A 16,861-nucleotide genomic window follows, 5' to 3' on the forward strand; every position below is an offset into this window, starting at 1 on the left:
GATGGCTGTGATCGAAGAGATGTGATGCTGAGATCTTGTCTTATTGTTAGTAGGATGAGTTCAGAAGCTGGACTCAATGTAGGTCACTCTTATACATGTTTCGTGCATTCTTGCCGCATACATGTATCCCAGCCAAGCAATTGGAGTCGAGACTGTACGATGTATCTCGATAGTGGCGCTCATCTTCAGCCACGCCATGAACAGCCATTCCATGCTGCGCCAGAGAGTTTATCTTTTTAGTATCTTGTTGTGTAAGTTCCTTGTCAATTACTACAAAGACCTAAGGGTGGCTTTACCCAAGGCAGCTGAGGAAAGGTCACTCTTGTCTAGTGTATGCTTGGCAGATGCTTCACGGTTAGCTGAAGAATGTAACTATATACAGAGTCATCAAGCTTCACATATAGCGTTGTGCGGCTGATGGTAGTCTTTTGACAAGGTTGAAATCATGTGTGATGCGGCGGAGTTGTGTCCGCGAGGCTTATCGCATGCGGGGTCGCCGTCCTGAACGCACGATTGGATTGGCATCCTGTCGAGGAATTGAAGGTACAGGTCCACTGACTTACTGTTGCTGAATGACTGTATGGATGCACCATCGCAATGTCACCTTACGTGCACTTGTGTGGTAGTGTGTGAAGAAGACGATATCCCTCAGCCCTGTTTCTGGACCACTTCTTAGCGGTATACTAGACGCGCACTAAAAGGATAGAATTGGCAGTTAGCTAACCTTTCCTGAACCTGACGGATACTCCTAGTTGAATTGAGATGTTACATTCGACTGGCCTCGACCTACTCTCACAACATATCCTGGGACCCTGAAGCTATACTCACGCCTCTCAACTCCTTAACACTTTCGTTCTTTTGCGGAATTATCTCCAATGATCTTAGCGCTTCTCACCGATAGTGAGCTGAGAGTCAGGTATGTACTGAGAATCCTGAGCAACATCGTCGCCTGGCAGCTCAGCGGGTGGTATTTCCACGCTAGGCTTGGCACCGATTTCCTGAGGTGCTATGTTCTTGGAATCCATCTCTTGCTTTCGATCTTCATGTGGCAATTCAGTAATTGCACTTCCACCAACCTCTCGTCGCTCGTCGGAGGGTATCTCTGGCACTTGATCCCGTTTCTTCTTACGCCGTAGAAGTAAAAAGATAGCGACAGCGATGAGAGCAAGTCCACACACGCCACCAACTACACCACCAGCTATAGCACCAGTGTTGTTCTTCTTGGGTCCGCTCACTGCACTAGAAGATGGGGTCGAAGATGGGGAGGACGATGATGTTGCAATCAGCGACGACGACGATATTTGATCAGGTGGTGTACAAGCATCGACGCTGTAATAGACGAAAGACGAGTTATAGCACTCGGCTATCTGATCGAACTGGAGGACTGTCGAAGAGCATGGTACGAATTCTTCGCTATCGGCTCCGTAGATGGTAGCTAGTGTTTTCAGTAAGTGCAACTTTTCTATAAAAGTACAACGCAACGACTTACCACTGCAGCCTGGATCAAGACCTACGACCTGAAAGCTCTCGTATTTTCCCTGGTCGGCCAATCGAGTGCAAGTACCATTAGGATACTAGTTGTTGGAGGGCGAAGTCAGTCTGTGTCTCACATGCAGTTCGTATAGGTACACTTACGCCATTTTCTGCATTGATACTTTGGAACGCATTCTTGCACTGCCCGTCCGTAAACGTCGCGATTCTCGAGCTGGAAGCGACTTGAATAGGAACTATAATTGAGGCGAGGCTGAAAGCCATCCAAGAACTGATGCTAGAATACGGCATGATCTTGTGAAGTCTGAGGGCTTGCTGAATGTGAGTGCCGCTGATAGACGCGAGTCGAAAGGCGTTGCAGTAGGCGACTCAAGAGGTGGGCCGGGGCTTATTGCTCGTAAATGCGGCTCCACTGTCTAGTTAGGAAACTTGCTGCATCTTCACAAGGCTGTGATGCAACAAGAAACGATCGCTGCAAAACAACAGGCCAGCCTGATCGGCCCCATCACCAATAGCCTATCGTAGGCCGTACACATACACATACGTAGGTGGTGCGTGAATACAGAAGCTGAAGTCGAGCCATTCCGAGCAATCTTGCGATGCAGGAACCGCTTTCGGTGTTTTGTGATACCAGAATGATGCGTCATCAGCGCCACAAGATGTCTACGCGTGCGTCGATTGGCTGCAGCGGCGGTCGACCCCGAGACGGGACGCTCCCGCCTCTTAGTATGTCTAGTCTTGCTCCACGGAAAAGGTTCGCATTAATTAATCGCACACCATCTGTTCAGCTTCGTCAGCTTCATGCATCATGAAGGCAAGCATATCGTGACAAAGCAAGCACTTTACATAAAAATCTGTGAAATACGAAGAAAAGAGCCCCCTCGAGCTACGACGACCCACCAAAGCGTAGGCTACGCGTGGTGATCTTCTAATTGTAGATGATGCGGCCCCAGTCTATTCAGCGCCTCGTCCAGAAACGGGTTTGTGATCGTGAGAACTAGACGTGGACTAAACTGGAGTTCCGTAGCCTCTTCACGAAAGCCTTACCGCCTTGCTAGACACAGAGTATAAAAGATGACTGACCAGCTTGAGAAAGACTCCAGATCATAACAAAGCTCACAAAGATCACAAAGATCATTGTCTTTTTCCCAATCATCAAACATGCGCGCCTCAGTACTTGTCGCATTGTCTTCCTTCAGCCTTGCGGCTTTGGGCTGCTCCAAAGTCTCCAAGGTCACCCACACCTTTTACGGATACCCAGGTAGGTTGACTGTATGAAATGCATATGAGACATAAACTGACTCTGTATCTTCAATCCTGCAGATAACGATCCTCCCGGTCCGGCCACCGCCTACGACTGCGGCCGCGGCTACAAGGCTGGCGGTACAGGTACCTATGCCGACCCCTTGACATTTGCCTCGGCCCCTGGCGAATTCACACAATGTGAAATCATCTACGACCCATACACGAAGAAGTATCTTCGTTTCGAGGACTACTGCGCTCAATGCACTACCGACTGGGACGCTGGCATCCACCACATTGACCTGTGGACTGGTAGCACAACTGTCAGCGGAGGTAACGAGCAGATTGAATGCGAGAATGACCTCACGCCGGGTGAGAAGAGCCAGACTATTGTGAGGCAGCCACGAAAGGATCTTCCGGTAGATTGTAAGTAACAAGGCTGAAAATCACATGAAGACAATCTGACATACAATCAGCGACTAAGCTTTACGTCAAGGGTGGCAGTCCGGCGTGCAGAACTAGCCACATATACCCCACTTACAACATTGCCGATTACTGCTAGATACGTAGTAATCGATGCAACATTGGTGATGGCAGATAAACATTGCGGGAGTCCGGTCGATCTTAGATATTGTACAGTCTTTTCCGTAGAACAGTGTTCTTAGAAGCAATACCAAGCTTGCCTGTAAAGCAGTATGATTCTCTTGGCCATAAGGCTTAGCGAATGAGCCTGTCATCTTCGTATCAATTCTCCCTATCGTGTGTGACAGGGGCGTGCAGGACAGGGGCGTGCAGTGTTGAGTTCCTTGGGTTTACCGAGGCATTTCGACGTGTAGCTACTGGCCTCCACTTGTTTCGCCTTGCTAGGTTTGATGTAGCTTGTCCATAGTAGGGTACGCGGACTCGAGGTTCTAAACATTAGCCAACAGAGGATGCCAGGCTGACCCTACTCTCCTGAACATACCACGATGCGCCCTTCTTCGAGTGACCTGCTGTTTGGTCGAGAACTGTAGACCGCTTTATGCTCAGCCTCGCCCAGAGTCCAGTCGGAGGGTATTACTCCGAAGCTGACGCGCTACTCAGCCAGCACAATCTGCGTCGCAATATGTGCCTACTCTGTTCGCTGTCCATAAATAAAGGCTTGTGTTCTCCGTTCTAGGGTATTATGGATGTTTAGTCCATAGTGTTGGTGGTGGAGGGGTGGTTGTGCGCCGAGGTGAACCGCATCCTCTCCGCGATGACGTCAAACATCGTCAACCTCTGTGCACGTCCCTTCCACGGGACTGACAGGAAGTATGGGCATGGGACGTCCAGTGCCTTTGGCTCTGAATACAGCTAGGAATGGAAAGTACAGGTCTCGCTTCGCCAGCGAGCGCAAACGTATGCGCAGACTCGACAGATGGAGGACTGTCACAGCGCTGGGTGCCGTCCATCTATCGCCCCGGAGCAGGTCCGCCCATCGATCTTTTGGCTTCTAGTCGATCACACCTCAGTGTGGTCAGAGAAGCTCTGCAGTCGCTCGACAGCTACAATGAGCGCATTGCACGCCAACCCTACGACTTCAATGCCTGGTCACGCCGAGGAAACTGCATGATGATCCTTGGGTTTCCCGAACTTGCTGTCGCTGACGCGTATAAAGCCAAGGTTCTTGAGAAAAGAGCTCCTGGAAACGACCAAGAAAGGGCGCACATTTACAATTTGCTTGAAGCTGCTTTGCAAGCTTGTCATTGCCAATGGGATGCAGCAGAAATTCTAGACGAATCAGCAATCGATGCAGATCCGCGGCGGCAGGAAGAAACCCGAAAGAGACTTGCTAAATTACGTGAGCTCTTAAAGCGGAAAGAAGAGGCTGCTATACCATTGGGTGGTACATCTTTCGAGCTCAGAGATAGGATAAGAGATGGTGGAGTACTCGCTGTAGAGTATCCATGGACCATTGAACGCCATCTCAGAAGGGCTCCAGAACTCGTGAAGCTCGTTAATCAGGAGCTTCGAGGGGGCGAAACAGAGGCAACGTGCTATCTGGGCCAAAGTAGCTTGGCCAAGGACTCGAATGAAGACATGCTAGGCATGTTCGCAGCTCGCGAGGTACAAGCTGGCGAATGTATACTTACAGATCGAACCGCTACCGGTATATGTAGTACACCATCCTCGGACTCCTGCTGTAATTGCTACGCGCGCTTACCGGAAAATCCAACACAGGCAGAATGCTGCGCTGAAAGCTACTGCTCAGCAGCATGCCTCAATCTCGCAATGAACACCTATCACAAAGTCATCTGCGGTAAAGACTTTACGTGGCTCCAGAAACCCGCCAAGGGCTTGACGCACAACGCTTCGCCTCTACGATCCCTTCTCATGTTGCGGCTACTGGCGACATGCGTCCAATCTGGTATTGATCATTCACCGCTAGATCACCCGCTGATTGCGCGTCTGAAGCCTCTTGCCAACAAAGAGCATCTTGATGTGTTCACTCTCAATGAGTCAGTCATTGTTCCGATCAAGATCCTAGAACAACTTGGCGTCGATATCTTCACAAATCGTAACTTCGATACGGACATCTTACACTCGATCTGGACTCGTCTAGCGAACAATAAAGCTGGGTCTCCCGACCCGCGACTTGGCTTCGTCGACGAAATCACGCCGCATCTACCACTATTCAACCACAGCTGCGAACCGAATGTAGAGTGGAGAAGGGAGAACGGAAGTACAACTGTGAGCTTCTTTGCCATCAAGCCTATTGCAAAGGGTGAGGAGTTATTCTGTAGCTACCTGAATGTTCAACGCATTCCGATGGAGCAAAGGCAGGAGATGTTGTGGCCGTGGTTTGAGGGCTCGTGTTTATGCTCGAGATGTGAAAAGGAGGGAAATAGTTTACGCATCTAGTTTGTGGTATCATTAACTTCTCTGGAGGCATTCATAACGTCGTAGGCAAGTTAAGTTCCAAAAGGGAAGATAATCTGTCCATCTACTACAAACCTCAGTATATCTTCTGTTGGGAGACATGCTTCTTCTCAGGTGTCAACACAGCATGACATCTGCCACTCCTTGGTGCTTGTGTCCCTTCTGTCAGCACCAAACGAAATTCTTCGCATCCCCGCGCTTCAAGGCTTCGATGCTAGGTGGCACGGTTGGTTGCCTTATCGGGTGCACCCTGTCATCTCCCTCCTTCTTTGCAGCGCTCAATCCTTTATCCTTCAACACACTCTTACTGTACTTGGTATCCGAAACCTTCTGCTTGACCTCCTCCGGCTTCGGCTTCACATCTCTAGCCTTTGGCAGCTTCACCACAGGTATATCAGATTCACGCTCGTCCATTTGTTGAACATCACGCAGCGTCCTGATAAGCTTGTCCCTGTTGCCCGTCTCGGTGTGGTATGTGTAGGCAAATGCAAAGTCTTCCTCCTTGAAGAGTGATACTGCATTACCAGGCGAGAGTGCTACAGTAGCCTTTTGCGTCAGCGCTGCGAGTGCCCTATCTTCGATGACGGTGTCCTGGAACGTATTGGCCGTGGCAGCTAGCTTGATGATGTCTATCCAGGACAACTCAATGGCCATTGCATCAGCGGATATAGACTGGGAATTGAGGTACAATTTTACCATCGATAGGTCGATGAAGGAGAGATGTATGGTGCGGCGTAATGGCGCGTGCATTTTGAGTTTATTCAAAAGTTTAGAAAACTTAGGTATGTCGACGAGGAGGATCTGATGGCGCGTCTCTTGACGAGGACCGAGGAGAAGTGTGACGCGGTCGTAGTAAGAGACACCAGCTTCGTGTGGGTTGACAATCTCCCAGTCTTCGTCGTCAATTTGGCTGGGGATGACATTGCCGCTTGTATGTGGCGGAGAGTTTGTGCGGATAGGTGCTGTGCTCGTGAAACCTTGGAGCATGTTAGTAAAGAAAGACATGGTTGAGCTGTGATGTCTTCAAAACTTGGTCGAGGATTGGTATTCAAGGTGCGGTTGAAGTGTTAATGAGGACGGTCAGTGAAGCTGATGTATGGAAGAGGAACGTGAAGGTGGTGTGCAATTGGTGAAAGTGTAAAGTGTATACGGGAGGTAGCGCCTCACAGGGCGTGAGGTACAGCGCGATGGAGCGCGCTAGGGTGTCACTGTGAGTTGTCGTGAAACTAAGAATTGCAACGTCTACGAGCCGTACTTTAAACTAGACCCTATTACAGTGTGTGACATAGTCAGCAGGGTCGAAAACATTGTGACTAGGTGGATGCACAAGCAGTGGCCCTATCAGAACCAGAGTTCCGTTGTTCTGGAGTCTAGAGAGCGTGGTCTGCGTCATAGTTTCAAACACAAAGAAGGATTCCGTTTGGAGACAGCAGTTCTTTAGGCATTGGCACTATGAGCCTGGTCTTGCCAACGACCTCTGAATTTGTATATACACGTACAAAGCGGTATGCCACTCTATTTCGTCTCGTGCTCGGGGGTGATTGCGAATGTAGGTCGAACGAATCTGTCATCAGATGATTAGCCAATGTACTGTGAGAAGCCATGTCTTCAAGCACGTACCTGTCGCTGTTGTAGACCTTGGTCTCTGTGCCAAGTAGCTCCTTCTCCCTCGCCTTGTCCGCCAAATGTCTTCGTACTTGGTCCCGGTCTTCTTCGGCCTGCAGTGCTGGGATGAGGTGTATCCGCGCCCACATCTTCTCGCGCGCGAGTTCGCTGTGATCTGTCAGCACTCCCCCTCATATTACAGGACGTCGCCGTGTCCAGTTTCGAGCATGCGCGTACTTGTGCTCCCTGATTCCCTGTCCAACCCTCCAGAATCCGTATGTCATGAGCGCCGCGGTTCCGAAAAGGTATGCGGCGGGGCGGAAGCCTCGTACGGGCAAGTTGCGCTTGTATTGTACGGGGCTGTAGCCGCCCGTTGGCGGCATATCCTGCGGCATGTTGGGCGATTTGTTCGTGGCTCAATTGGGGTTCCAAGGTGTCGTCAATGCGGAGACGTGAAGTGAGGTTCGAGCTCGGGAAGCCGCGATGACAGGGATCTGGCTTGGCACGCTAAGGAGTGAGTGAGCATAATTTTGTCGATGCTGAGTGGACAAAAGGCATCACGACCTAATTTCTCTAATCGATGGACGACCACGAAATAATGGATTCTGAAGAGCGTCCTGCGAAGATGCGCAAGCTGGAACATGCGGATGGTGATGTGGACGTGGCGGACGCAGCTGCCATACCAACACCAAACGAACAACTACCCGTGGCTGCGGAGAATAGCAATCAAGCTGGTTCTACTGAGACTACCGGGACACCAGCTGAAGGTGAAGGCGCAGAGCCAAAGTTGTCAAAGAACCAGCTCAAAAAGCAAAGACGGCTCGAGCGTTGGGAATCTGGACGCGAAGATCGCAAATTGAAGCGAAAAGAAAAAGTCAAAGAGAAGAAGGAGCGACGACGGGAAGAGTGGGCGAAGATGCCTACAGATGAGAATGGCAAGAGACCGAGACCACCACCTTCACGTCCTCCCAGACAAGCAACTGGAAAACAAGTACCCATCACAGTAATCTTCGACTGCGATTTCGAGGAGCTGATGTTCGACAATGAGCTCAAGAGCTTAGGACTTCAAATCACGAGGTGTTACAGCGATAACCGAAAGGCAAACTTCAGAGCTCACCTAGCACTGAGCAGCTTTGGAGGCAAAATGAAGGAGCGGTTCGATGGAATCTTAGCGAAACAGTACACGAGTTGGAAAGGCTTCCAGTTCTTCGAGGAAGATTTTGTGGAAGTCTCTGAGAAGGCCAAGCAGTGGATGTCAGGACCAGAGGGTGGAAAAGTTCTTGGTGCGTTGAAGACGTCAGCAGAATCCAACAGTTCGAGTGAGCAGGAACAAGCAGAGGCTGCAGAGGAGGAAGGCGAAGTTGTCTATCTTTCATCCGAGTCCGACAATGTTCTTACGCACCTGAAGCCCAACAGCACCTACATAATTGGTGGTTTAGTAGACAAAAACCGGCACAAGGGCATCTGTCACAAGCGCGCTGTGGAGCGTGGGATCAAGACAGCAAAATTACCCATTGGCGAATACCTGGAGATGAAGAGTCGGCAAGTCCTAGTCACGAACCATGTGCTAGAGATTATGCTCAAGTGGATGGAATTTGGAGACTGGGGCAAGGCTTTCATGGCAGTTATGCCAGAAAGAAAGGGTGCTAAGCTCAAGGGTGATGCAGAAGATGGAGATGATGAGGCGGCGGCTGTAGAAGATGAAAAGAATTTGGATAGGGATCTTGCGGCGGCAACAGAAGAAGCGGATGCTGCGACTCCCGAGCCGACCACAGAGAATGTCCAGAGTACATAGACAACTCACAAGCTGTACTCGTGACAGAGAATGGCAGAGTGTAAAGACTAGTAAAGAACAACTAGAGATGCATAGCTTCTTAAATCAATGCACACCACGAGATGCAGAACGTGATGCCTGCACATAACAATGGGTTAAGTATGACAATGCCCGCGATCGCACCAAGCATGCCTATTCATCTCCTCGAACTCGACAGAGCCCAGTAAGCTGACTATAGGAATCCTCTGAAATGCACAATGGATACGCGAGGTCAGCCCTATCGGGTAGCGGAGATCAAGCTTTCTAGGGAGGCGCTAGCATGCTAGCGGTCAGGGCTGCGGAGCTACACATCGAGGAGCCAGAGGGGTGAAGCAATCACTAAGCATACATCGTCGTCCTGCCTTCTATTGGCGGCTATTCATTATAGCGACTGAAAATGTATCCGTCGCATTCACAAGCTTGCTTATGTAACAGCCATGTCTCCTGCTGCTGGCGCTGTGAGGCTCCAAGCAGCTGTCAGCCCACTAAATTTGCGCAACGTCACAGCTACTCTGACTTGCGACAGCCCCAGCACACCACCTCCAACACGCGACCCACATTAATTCAGGAACATCGCTACGATTGTAATTAGTTGCCGCTCATGTCGTACCCATCAGATACCCCGTCTTCTCCACCAGTCCGCTCTCCGTCGTCACAAACCTCACCGCCGCCCCAGCGCTCTACCCCCAATCGCTCGTCTTCCTACTTCACATATCCCGTATCCTATGCAGTCTCGGGCATCCTGCGACGACTGAACACGGAAACGAGTCCTAAATCAGACGCGCAATCACGATCGGGGTCCAACAGTAATCGCAACAGCATAGGCAACGTGCAATCGCAGTTGCAGTCCACCGCATCTTCCCTCTCCAACACGTTTGCGAGTCTCGTCTCCTCCACTACCTCAGATATGAACGCCGTCTTCCAACCACCACACCGGATAGCCAGTCCTTTCCAACCACCGCCATTGACACCGCTGAGCCTGAAAGGATGGGGAGGTGGCATGCGAGAAAAGGGCAAGCTCCTGAGCACGGCGCTGGCAGAAGAGATCAGGCTCCTGCTACCTCCAAGGTTACAGCTGGTGGACGAGTGGAAGTTGGCATACAGTCTGGAACAGAATGGCGTCAGCTTAGGGACGCTATACAAGCAGTCTGAGGATTATTGGGGAAAGAGAGGCGGCTTCGTGCTTGTGGTCAAGGACGGCAGTGGAGGTGTAAGTTCCCAAATGTCATCACAAATACAGAACGCGTGCTCACGTCTGGCGACAGATCTTCGGCGCATACCTCTCAGACGCCCCACGTCCCTCTACGTCATTCTACGGCAACGGTGAATGCTTCCTGTGGCGCGCGCACATACTCCATGGTTTCTCTGACCTGCAGATGAACCTCCCACCCCCACCGTCTGAAGACACAACAGACGCTGTGCGAATGACTACCATATCCTCGCCGAAGAGAAAGGGCGATTCGTTAGCGCCGCCACAGAATGGTCGGGCCACTAAGAGCGGTGCGAGCACGCCAGAAAGGATAAGATTCAAGGCATTCCCATATAGTGGGGTGAATGACTACATGATCTTCTGCGAACACAGCTATCTGAGTGTTGGTGGCGGGTAAGTAGACGTGACCAATACTCCAGGATTCACACGACTAACAGCATCACAGGGACGGTCATTACGGTCTATGGCTAGACGACAACCTCGAGAATGGCGTCTCGGACACCTGCCCTACGTTTGGCAACGAGCCATTGAGCGACGATGGCAAGAAATTCGAGGTCATGGGTGTTGAGTTGTGGTATGTCGGCGTATAAGAAATATTTCCTGGCAACACCCTCTGCGAACGCGGGGTTCGTTGTGTTGAGCACTGGCCACGCAGTGATATCGCCTAAAGGTAAAGTGTTAGGCTACGTAACTTAGAACAGATACCATACCTGAAGTCGAAAACTGGCTAAGGTAAAGAGCAAAATATACCCATTTGGTTGTTTCGTACACGCTCTTATCCCTCATCTGGCACTTCCTAAGACCATGTCTTTCTGGGTCTCACCTTGTCTCACTATCCACCGCCTCTAGATCACAAACATCTGGCCTAAGTCTCACCTTCCAGTGTCTTATCTACTTCTCCTAGGGCTATATCTTCTACTCCCTTCAATCCATAGCACTCTCAATACCCAACATCATCATCTGTCAGCATGGCGACCACTGAATCTCAAGGAGCGACTAAGAAGCTGGGACCAGTAAAGTATGCCGCTCAACCCTTCACACAGGCAAGTGTAATATGTTAACGTAGTGCAGCATAGGCAACAGGATCGTCCGCTTCAAGATACCTAACCTGGACCGCCGTTTCACCGTGCATGAAGGTATCAACTACCCACATCTGTTTTGGCAGACGTCTGTACTGACACTGTGCGTACTTTCTAGATCTCATATGTAGCACCTCTCGATTCTTCAAAGACTGCCTCCAGAAACATCGGAAGCCCATCGCCAGCATTGATGAGTGTTGTGTCTGCCACGAGACCTTGGACGCTACGGTAAAAGATATATCTTTCTGCATCGAGTGCGGACAAAACGTCCACGAAGTCTGCATCGAAACTTGGAAACGCAAATCCACTACCGGCGTTAACAAAGATTCTGCACCGACATGCCCGATGTGTCGAGCTAGCTGGAAGAACGATCCGCTGCTCAATCATTTAGACCTGAAGTCTGACCTGGATCCTGAGGCTGTTCAGACTTATCTAGACTGGATTTACACCTCCACTCTGAGCATACCTTCTCAGATTGCCTATAGCAATGGTACTTTCAGTCTAGTGATGCTCAAACTCTGGACTATGGCCAACGCTGTTGAAGACCCGTCCTTCAAAGCCAAAGTCATCATCATTTACTTTGCAGAAGCTCCTTTCAGCTGGACGGCTTTGGATGACGTTATGGAGTACGTTTTGGAGTGGGCTTTTGTAGAGCGAAAGTGTGACGATGAGATCCGAGAATTCATTATCGACTTAAGGCGTGAGTGGGTCAAGCCCAGTTTCTTCAAGAAAGCCAGGAGGGAGGATCTCGAAACATTGAAGAAGGGGTGGATGAAAAGGCTCAACATAGAGATGGACCCCGTGAGCGACGACAAAGTCACGTCATTTTCAGTAGGAGTGCAGGGAGTGGTTATTGCAGGAACTAGCTTGTTTTTCCCTTCCTATATGTGATTCTTTTTGTCAACAGTCTCTACCTATTCTACCGTGTTCAATGATCTCTACCGGCATCTAGTCGACTCAACTGTCAAGCAATGAAACTCATTTGTCACGTCTTCTACCCTTCACCTGAACGACCACATGCGTGTACGAGTTATATTCCCTGGCTAATCACTGACGATTGAAGAAGGAAGAGCCATCTCATGTTGTTGTTGGTACCTTCCATACGCACTAGCGTACTAGCTATATAGTCAGAATCCTTTATAGCATCAATCGATCACTTCTGTACTCTAACAACGATATCTTTGCCTGCAACGAGAACATTCTTATGTTTGCTGTGTTCCTTATTCGTGAACCTTTGTGCGTCGAAGAACTGCGGCGCCACTGAAGGATAAATGACTACCCATCCTCTAGCTACTTGACTCTTCACTTCATATTGCCCACTCAACAGTTGAGTTTACATTCGCTAAAGACCTAATCCACGCAATTCCAGCAACGAATAAAGGACCCCTGGAGAAGATGGCCTATGCCGAGAAGCGTGTCAGTGTTCGAAAGAAGATTGCTATCAAGTAGGTCCTCTGGAATTAACAGCATACCAATCGCTAAACGCTTCTCAGATATGGTCGCAAAATTGTGCGCATCGAGGTTGCAGATCACGAAGAGTTCACCATTCCTGAAGACCTCCTTTGCAAAAGATCTAAATTCTTCCAAAAGAACCTTCAGCCGAAGCGCAAACCTTTCGGTGTGGACACAGAATGTCCCATCTGCAAGGCAAAGCTTGAATCCGGTATCAACGAGCTCACCTTCTGCGCTAATGGTTGCGGTCATAATTTTCACTACAAATGTACGAAGCAGTGGAACACGGAGAAGCGTGAAACCAACCAACCAGTCAACTGCCCGTTCTGTCGCCAAGGCTGGCCCGGCGATAGCAAGGAAATCGCAGTACATCAACACCATGATATCAGCCCTGGACCATTCTCGATGCTTATCGAATGGTTGTATCATGGTCATATTGCTGTCAAAGACCTTTCCGACAACTCTGATGACGAAGGGATAGATGAGACACCCGAACCCGACTTACACGAGTTGATCGAAGCATATGTGCTATGTCTCAAGCTCAAAAGCAGAATGTTTTGTCGAGGTGTCCTAGAGGCGTTGCTAGAGATTACTGAGGAAACTCGTATCTATCCCGACCAATCCGACGTCCGTCTTGTCTACGATAACACGACTAAAGGGGCAATCATAAGGCTCGTGTTGGTACGAATGTACGCTCAAGCAGCACAAGGTCACTGGTTGAAGGATGGGGAGAGCATTGGATATTCTAGAAGGTTCCTTCGGGACTTGACAATAGCTCTGCTCGAGAAGAGTCCTTGGGAAAGACGCTGGGACCTTGCTGAAATGAAAGACAAATATGTCATAGGGAAGATGATTGGGTATGGAAGAAAGGACGGCGACGAACCGGAAGAGATGAACAATTTATCAGAGGAACTGAGTTCAGAATCGGAATCAGGTGAAGACGAAGAAATGCGGAGTTAATATTTCCCTATAGTAATAGGCTAACAGAGAAGGGAATGTTCAATACACTTCTTGATATGCGATACCCAATGCTACATAATACAACTGCGAAGTAAGAGTTTTCAGCACAGCATCAGACCGACGTTTATCCTCGAGAACTTTGTATTACACAGTACCCTTCCAACTCCGAAGTCGAGATGTGGCAAAACATCCAATAGCTACAACAAGATAGCCAATTTCAAAGATCACCTAAAACACGGCCGAGTAGATGAATGTCTTGTCGTCCCAGAACTTGCGCGACAAGATGTGGTGCGCAGCCTGCAAAGCCAAAAGATCCCTCATAAACAGATCCTCATCTGTAGTCTTGCCATTGATATCTCCAGGACCAATGTCAACTGTCCTTCCCGCCCAAACGTCTTCCCAGCTTGGACGAAAATAATCGTTGTACGTAGCGTCTGTGATTGTCCAGGCGCCATCTGAGGCGATGGAGTAGCGTATAAGATTTTGAAATTCAAGTGCTGGTAAGGCTGAGGTCTTGTGTTTGGAATACTGGCCAACCTAAGCGCTTTATGTTAGTGATACGTATATTTACACGCCTCTTGATTCGACGTGGCTTACTAGTACCTTGTCACCTCTTCTCATGATGACGAGACAGTCATCACTATTATTGCTCTTGGGTATGTATCCCACATGAAATGCTTTTGTATTAGCGAGGAACATATCGAGGGCCATGGATGACGTTTGATGGAGTAATGTGACGACAGCGTCTTGTAGCATAATATTCTTGGGAATTTTCTTGATGGCCAAGTTGATCATATGAGCATGATTGCGTGGGGCAGTCGGAGGGAGCGCAGCGACACTGTCAGTAAATTGGATTGGGTAAGTCCTGTCCATCGTACTTGAATTGACTGTTAAAAGCCTGTTCAAGGACTGGACGTACCTATATGCATGAGACGCTTCATTTGCTTGCTATTAGGCGAATGATATCGCCACTGTGCTTGCTACAGCACGTGAGAGTTCACAGGGTTTCTAGGGATGACTTACCATCATCGTACAGGCGGCACCTCAAATCAGCTGTCGCTCATCATCTTGCGCAGCATCAGAACCTCGTCAACTAGATGCCAAACCTTGGCACAGTCCCACTCACTCCTGTCATCAGTCCAAAAACATGCTTAATATCCACAGATGCCATATAGAACACACATCGATAACAGGGCCATGACGCTACAGCTGTTGTTCGCTTCTCATCTTTCATTCGAGTGGGAGGATGCTATACCGAATTCATTGGCGTACGCGAAGACTGGGAAACAGAGGGCTGTCAAGATGGCTGTTGGCTATGAGGTCGGATGTTCCAAAGAACTTTGGAAGCCACTATGAGCTTCAAGGTTACTAGTGAGGACGATGAGAGCGTGTCGGCGGTGAAGACTTATTCAACGTTATCTGTATCAGTTCGAAGACCGTATTGATACTCCATTAGCAGCAGTTGCCTAGCGTTATCAAAAGGACCTCGCAGGCTGTTGTGTTCTGTAGCTTTCTCTCGCCTGTGGTAGCAGCAGGTATGGGCTAATCTTGGGCCAACTCTCATTAGTTGAAACGGCGATGGATCTACGATTTCCAGGCTCGTGAGTAGCCAATGATATAACCGAGTGGTAGGGCGACAGCGCCTACTCTATGCAAGGCTGACTGTATCGTTATAGCAGTGCACCAATGAACGTGCGTGCAAGCAGCCCCCAAAGACCAAACTCCAGCTGTGTAGGGTAGACGTGTAACGTACGGCCTCCAACTGTATGTATATACATCTAGGTGCAAACACCCCAACATGATAGCGCCGTCATTCACAGAGGCCTCCGGCGCCCGAAAACCTTCGCATCACACTTCGCGACTTCCATTGCAGCTAGATATATCAGCATGATTCCGGTAACGCATCATAACGCCAGCCAATCTGGCGTAATCGTGATGTATCCTGAGCACAAAGGGCAAGCAGTATACATTCTCTCAGTAGTCTCAGCCTGCACCACGTTTCTAGTCCTCCTCCTACGCTTCTGGTCGCGCTCCCTCCACGCCAGCGGATTCCGGAGCGACGACTGGACGGCAGCAGCAGCATGGGTATTCTCCCAACCTCTCCTTCACTTCTCCCTCATGCGCTAAGTCACCCAGCCATTCGTCCTAGCAATCTCCGTCCAAACAGGCCTCCTCCTCCACCACGGTTTCGGCCTGCACATAACCTCCGTGCCTCCGGCCAATATGACCTTCAGCTTGCAAGTCCTGTATGCCGGATACTTAACCTACACTGCCGCCATGGCATTGATCCGCATCAGTGTCGGACTCTTCTACCACCGCCTCTTTAGCGTCGCATGCCCGAATTTCAGGTACCAAGTCCATGCCAACACGTTACTCAATGTCATCTGGCTTGTGGGCCTCAATCTAGCGGCCGCATTCGAATGTACACCCGTCTCAGCTTTTTGGGATAAGGGAATAGAAGGAGCGAAGTGCATGCCAACACTCAACATTCAACTGGGATCCGTGGTGCCCAGTGTAGTGCTGGATTTAATCGCGTTAATTATGCCGCTGCCGATAATCTGGAAACTACAATTGAGTATGCAGAGAAAAGTAATGCTGCTAGGCACTTTTGTGCTAGGGTATAGTGTCATTTTTCTGAGCGTGGGGAGGCTGATTACCGTTGCGAAGATTGAGCGGGGGTTGGAGAGTGATTTGACGTGTAAGTACTGTCTTTGGCTTGAAAAGAAGAGAGAAAGACTAATGAATGCGATAGGGTACTTTGTTGATGTCCTCATCTGGCTTCATGTTGAGATGAGCGTTGCGTCGATTTGTATAAGCCTGCCGAGTTGCTTCTCGATGGTTAGACGGGCGAGAGAGGGCGGTGTTGGTGCGTTGATCTCGTCAAGGCCGCTACCACAGAAGTACCAGAAGCAGGATGCAGATTTGGCTGGAGGAATGGCGCCAGCAGCTGATCGCGATGCAGTATAGCAGAAATCTTCTGAGTATAATTCAAGCTAGTTGTTAATTGTCTTGGTGGGAGGAAATATGTCCACTCTATCGCTTCCTTCTGCCACAGCTCGCGGATAACCACAACTTTCGCATTAGATGTCTGTGTCATGCACGAAGAGT

The 16,861-nt window shown here is 49.6% G+C and overlaps 12 protein-coding genes across 12 annotated transcripts; 8 read left to right on the plus strand and 4 right to left on the minus strand.

Annotated features, from left to right (window-relative positions):
• Positions 1–687: 687 nt before the first annotated feature.
• Positions 688–2,075, minus strand: CC77DRAFT_1017102 (hypothetical protein). The gene is made up of 3 exons (XM_018524335.1): positions 1,636–2,075; positions 1,490–1,574; positions 688–1,435 (listed from the first exon to the last, which is right to left on the minus strand). Exons 1-3 carry the CDS (start codon positions 1,753–1,755, stop codon positions 882–884), a joined length of 759 nt encoding a protein of 252 aa, XP_018390178.1. The 5' UTR covers positions 1,756–2,075; the 3' UTR covers positions 688–881.
• A 193-nt stretch (positions 2,076–2,268) lies between these two features.
• On the plus strand, positions 2,269–3,518 carry CC77DRAFT_1017103 (hypothetical protein). The gene is made up of 3 exons (XM_018524336.1): positions 2,269–2,752; positions 2,815–3,159; positions 3,210–3,518. Exons 1-3 carry the CDS (start codon positions 2,653–2,655, stop codon positions 3,293–3,295), a joined length of 531 nt encoding a protein of 176 aa, XP_018390179.1. The 5' UTR covers positions 2,269–2,652; the 3' UTR covers positions 3,296–3,518.
• Positions 3,519–3,708: 190 nt separating this feature from the next.
• CC77DRAFT_1017104 (hypothetical protein) lies at positions 3,709–5,710 on the plus strand. Its single transcript, XM_018524337.1, has one exon. The coding sequence runs from the start codon at positions 4,075–4,077 to the stop codon at positions 5,614–5,616; it is 1,542 nt and encodes a 513-aa protein (XP_018390180.1). The 5' UTR covers positions 3,709–4,074; the 3' UTR covers positions 5,617–5,710.
• Positions 5,711–5,799: 89 nt separating this feature from the next.
• CC77DRAFT_1091657 (hypothetical protein) lies at positions 5,800–6,639 on the minus strand (the record flags this gene model as incomplete). Its single annotated transcript, XM_018529577.1, has 1 exon — positions 5,800–6,639. The coding sequence occupies one exon, from the start codon at positions 6,637–6,639 to the stop codon at positions 5,800–5,802; it is 840 nt and encodes a 279-aa protein (XP_018390181.1).
• Positions 6,640–7,149: 510 nt separating this feature from the next.
• CC77DRAFT_1057954 (hypothetical protein) lies at positions 7,150–7,634 on the minus strand (the record flags this gene model as incomplete). Its single annotated transcript, XM_018528082.1, has 3 exons — positions 7,150–7,198; positions 7,255–7,407; positions 7,477–7,634. The coding sequence occupies 3 exons, from the start codon at positions 7,632–7,634 to the stop codon at positions 7,150–7,152; spliced, it is 360 nt and encodes a 119-aa protein (XP_018390182.1).
• A 203-nt stretch (positions 7,635–7,837) lies between these two features.
• CC77DRAFT_1005707 (hypothetical protein) lies at positions 7,838–9,034 on the plus strand (the record flags this gene model as incomplete). The annotated part of the gene is made up of 1 exon (XM_018523371.1): positions 7,838–9,034. The coding sequence occupies one exon, from the start codon at positions 7,838–7,840 to the stop codon at positions 9,032–9,034; it is 1,197 nt and encodes a 398-aa protein (XP_018390183.1).
• A 365-nt stretch (positions 9,035–9,399) lies between these two features.
• CC77DRAFT_955901 (oxidation resistance protein 1) lies at positions 9,400–11,211 on the plus strand. The gene is made up of 3 exons (XM_018535492.1): positions 9,400–10,262; positions 10,318–10,655; positions 10,708–11,211. Exons 1-3 carry the CDS (start codon positions 9,654–9,656, stop codon positions 10,850–10,852), a joined length of 1,092 nt encoding a protein of 363 aa, XP_018390184.1. The 5' UTR covers positions 9,400–9,653; the 3' UTR covers positions 10,853–11,211.
• Positions 11,212–11,230: 19 nt separating this feature from the next.
• On the plus strand, positions 11,231–12,256 carry CC77DRAFT_1091661 (hypothetical protein; the record flags this gene model as incomplete). The annotated part of the gene is made up of 3 exons (XM_018529578.1): positions 11,231–11,280; positions 11,334–11,398; positions 11,460–12,256. The coding sequence occupies 3 exons, from the start codon at positions 11,231–11,233 to the stop codon at positions 12,230–12,232; spliced, it is 888 nt and encodes a 295-aa protein (XP_018390185.1). The 3' UTR covers positions 12,233–12,256.
• Positions 12,257–12,736: 480 nt separating this feature from the next.
• CC77DRAFT_1081889 (hypothetical protein) lies at positions 12,737–13,788 on the plus strand (the record flags this gene model as incomplete). The annotated part of the gene is made up of 2 exons (XM_018529344.1): positions 12,737–12,786; positions 12,835–13,788. The coding sequence occupies 2 exons, from the start codon at positions 12,737–12,739 to the stop codon at positions 13,751–13,753; spliced, it is 969 nt and encodes a 322-aa protein (XP_018390186.1). The 3' UTR covers positions 13,754–13,788.
• Positions 13,789–13,838: 50 nt separating this feature from the next.
• On the minus strand, positions 13,839–14,771 carry CC77DRAFT_543936 (hypothetical protein). Its single transcript, XM_018532100.1, has 2 exons — positions 14,351–14,771; positions 13,839–14,290 (listed from the first exon to the last, which is right to left on the minus strand). The coding sequence occupies exons 1-2, from the start codon at positions 14,624–14,626 to the stop codon at positions 13,982–13,984; spliced, it is 585 nt and encodes a 194-aa protein (XP_018390187.1). The 5' UTR covers positions 14,627–14,771; the 3' UTR covers positions 13,839–13,981.
• Positions 14,442–15,238, plus strand: CC77DRAFT_1017109 (hypothetical protein). The gene is made up of 2 exons (XM_018524338.1): positions 14,442–14,820; positions 14,880–15,238. The coding sequence occupies exon 2, from the start codon at positions 14,918–14,920 to the stop codon at positions 15,107–15,109; it is 192 nt and encodes a 63-aa protein (XP_018390188.1). The 5' UTR covers positions 14,442–14,820; positions 14,880–14,917; the 3' UTR covers positions 15,110–15,238.
• Positions 15,239–15,688: 450 nt separating this feature from the next.
• Positions 15,689–16,720, plus strand: CC77DRAFT_1005711 (hypothetical protein; the record flags this gene model as incomplete). Its single annotated transcript, XM_018523372.1, has 3 exons — positions 15,689–15,838; positions 15,890–16,451; positions 16,506–16,720. 3 exons carry the CDS (start codon positions 15,689–15,691, stop codon positions 16,718–16,720), a joined length of 927 nt encoding a protein of 308 aa, XP_018390189.1.
• Positions 16,721–16,861: the final 141 nt, after the last annotated feature.

The sequence above is a fragment of the Alternaria alternata genome (assembly GCF_001642055.1).
Source record: "Alternaria alternata strain SRC1lrK2f unplaced genomic scaffold CC77scaffold_3, whole genome shotgun sequence".
Classification (NCBI taxonomy): Eukaryota; Fungi; Ascomycota; class Dothideomycetes; order Pleosporales; family Pleosporaceae; genus Alternaria; species Alternaria alternata.

Bases quoted from the DNA above. Each gene is read 5' to 3' on its own strand.
- CC77DRAFT_1017104 (XM_018524337.1), top strand. From the start codon at position 4,075: ATGGAAAGTACAGGTCTCGCTTCGCCAGCGAGCGCAAACGTATGCGCA.
- CC77DRAFT_1017103 (XM_018524336.1), top strand. From the start codon at position 2,653: ATGCGCGCCTCAGTACTTGTCGCATTGTCTTCCTTCAGCCTTGCGGCT. The intron at 2,753-2,814 runs GTAGGTTGACTG...TCAATCCTGCAG, and splicing joins CACCTTTTACGGATACCCAG to ATAACGATCCTCCCGGTCCG. The intron at 3,160-3,209 runs GTAAGTAACAAG...ACATACAATCAG, and splicing joins AAAGGATCTTCCGGTAGATT to CGACTAAGCTTTACGTCAAG.
- CC77DRAFT_543936 (XM_018532100.1), bottom strand. From the start codon at position 14,626: ATGGACAGGACTTACCCAATCCAATTTACTGACAGTGTCGCTGCGCTC. The intron at 14,291-14,350 runs GTAAGCCACGTC...TAAAGCGCTTAG, and splicing joins GAAGAGGTGACAAGGTACTA to GTTGGCCAGTATTCCAAACA.
- CC77DRAFT_1017109 (XM_018524338.1), top strand. From the start codon at position 14,918: ATGCCATATAGAACACACATCGATAACAGGGCCATGACGCTACAGCTG.
- CC77DRAFT_955901 (XM_018535492.1), top strand. From the start codon at position 9,654: ATGTCGTACCCATCAGATACCCCGTCTTCTCCACCAGTCCGCTCTCCG. The intron at 10,263-10,317 runs GTAAGTTCCCAA...GTCTGGCGACAG, and splicing joins TCAAGGACGGCAGTGGAGGT to ATCTTCGGCGCATACCTCTC. The intron at 10,656-10,707 runs GTAAGTAGACGT...ACAGCATCACAG, and splicing joins TATCTGAGTGTTGGTGGCGG to GGACGGTCATTACGGTCTAT.
- CC77DRAFT_1017102 (XM_018524335.1), bottom strand. From the start codon at position 1,755: ATGGCTTTCAGCCTCGCCTCAATTATAGTTCCTATTCAAGTCGCTTCC. The intron at 1,575-1,635 runs GTAAGTGTACCT...TCCAACAACTAG, and splicing joins GTATCAATGCAGAAAATGGC to TATCCTAATGGTACTTGCAC. The intron at 1,436-1,489 runs GTAAGTCGTTGC...TGAAAACACTAG, and splicing joins TCTTGATCCAGGCTGCAGTG to CTACCATCTACGGAGCCGAT.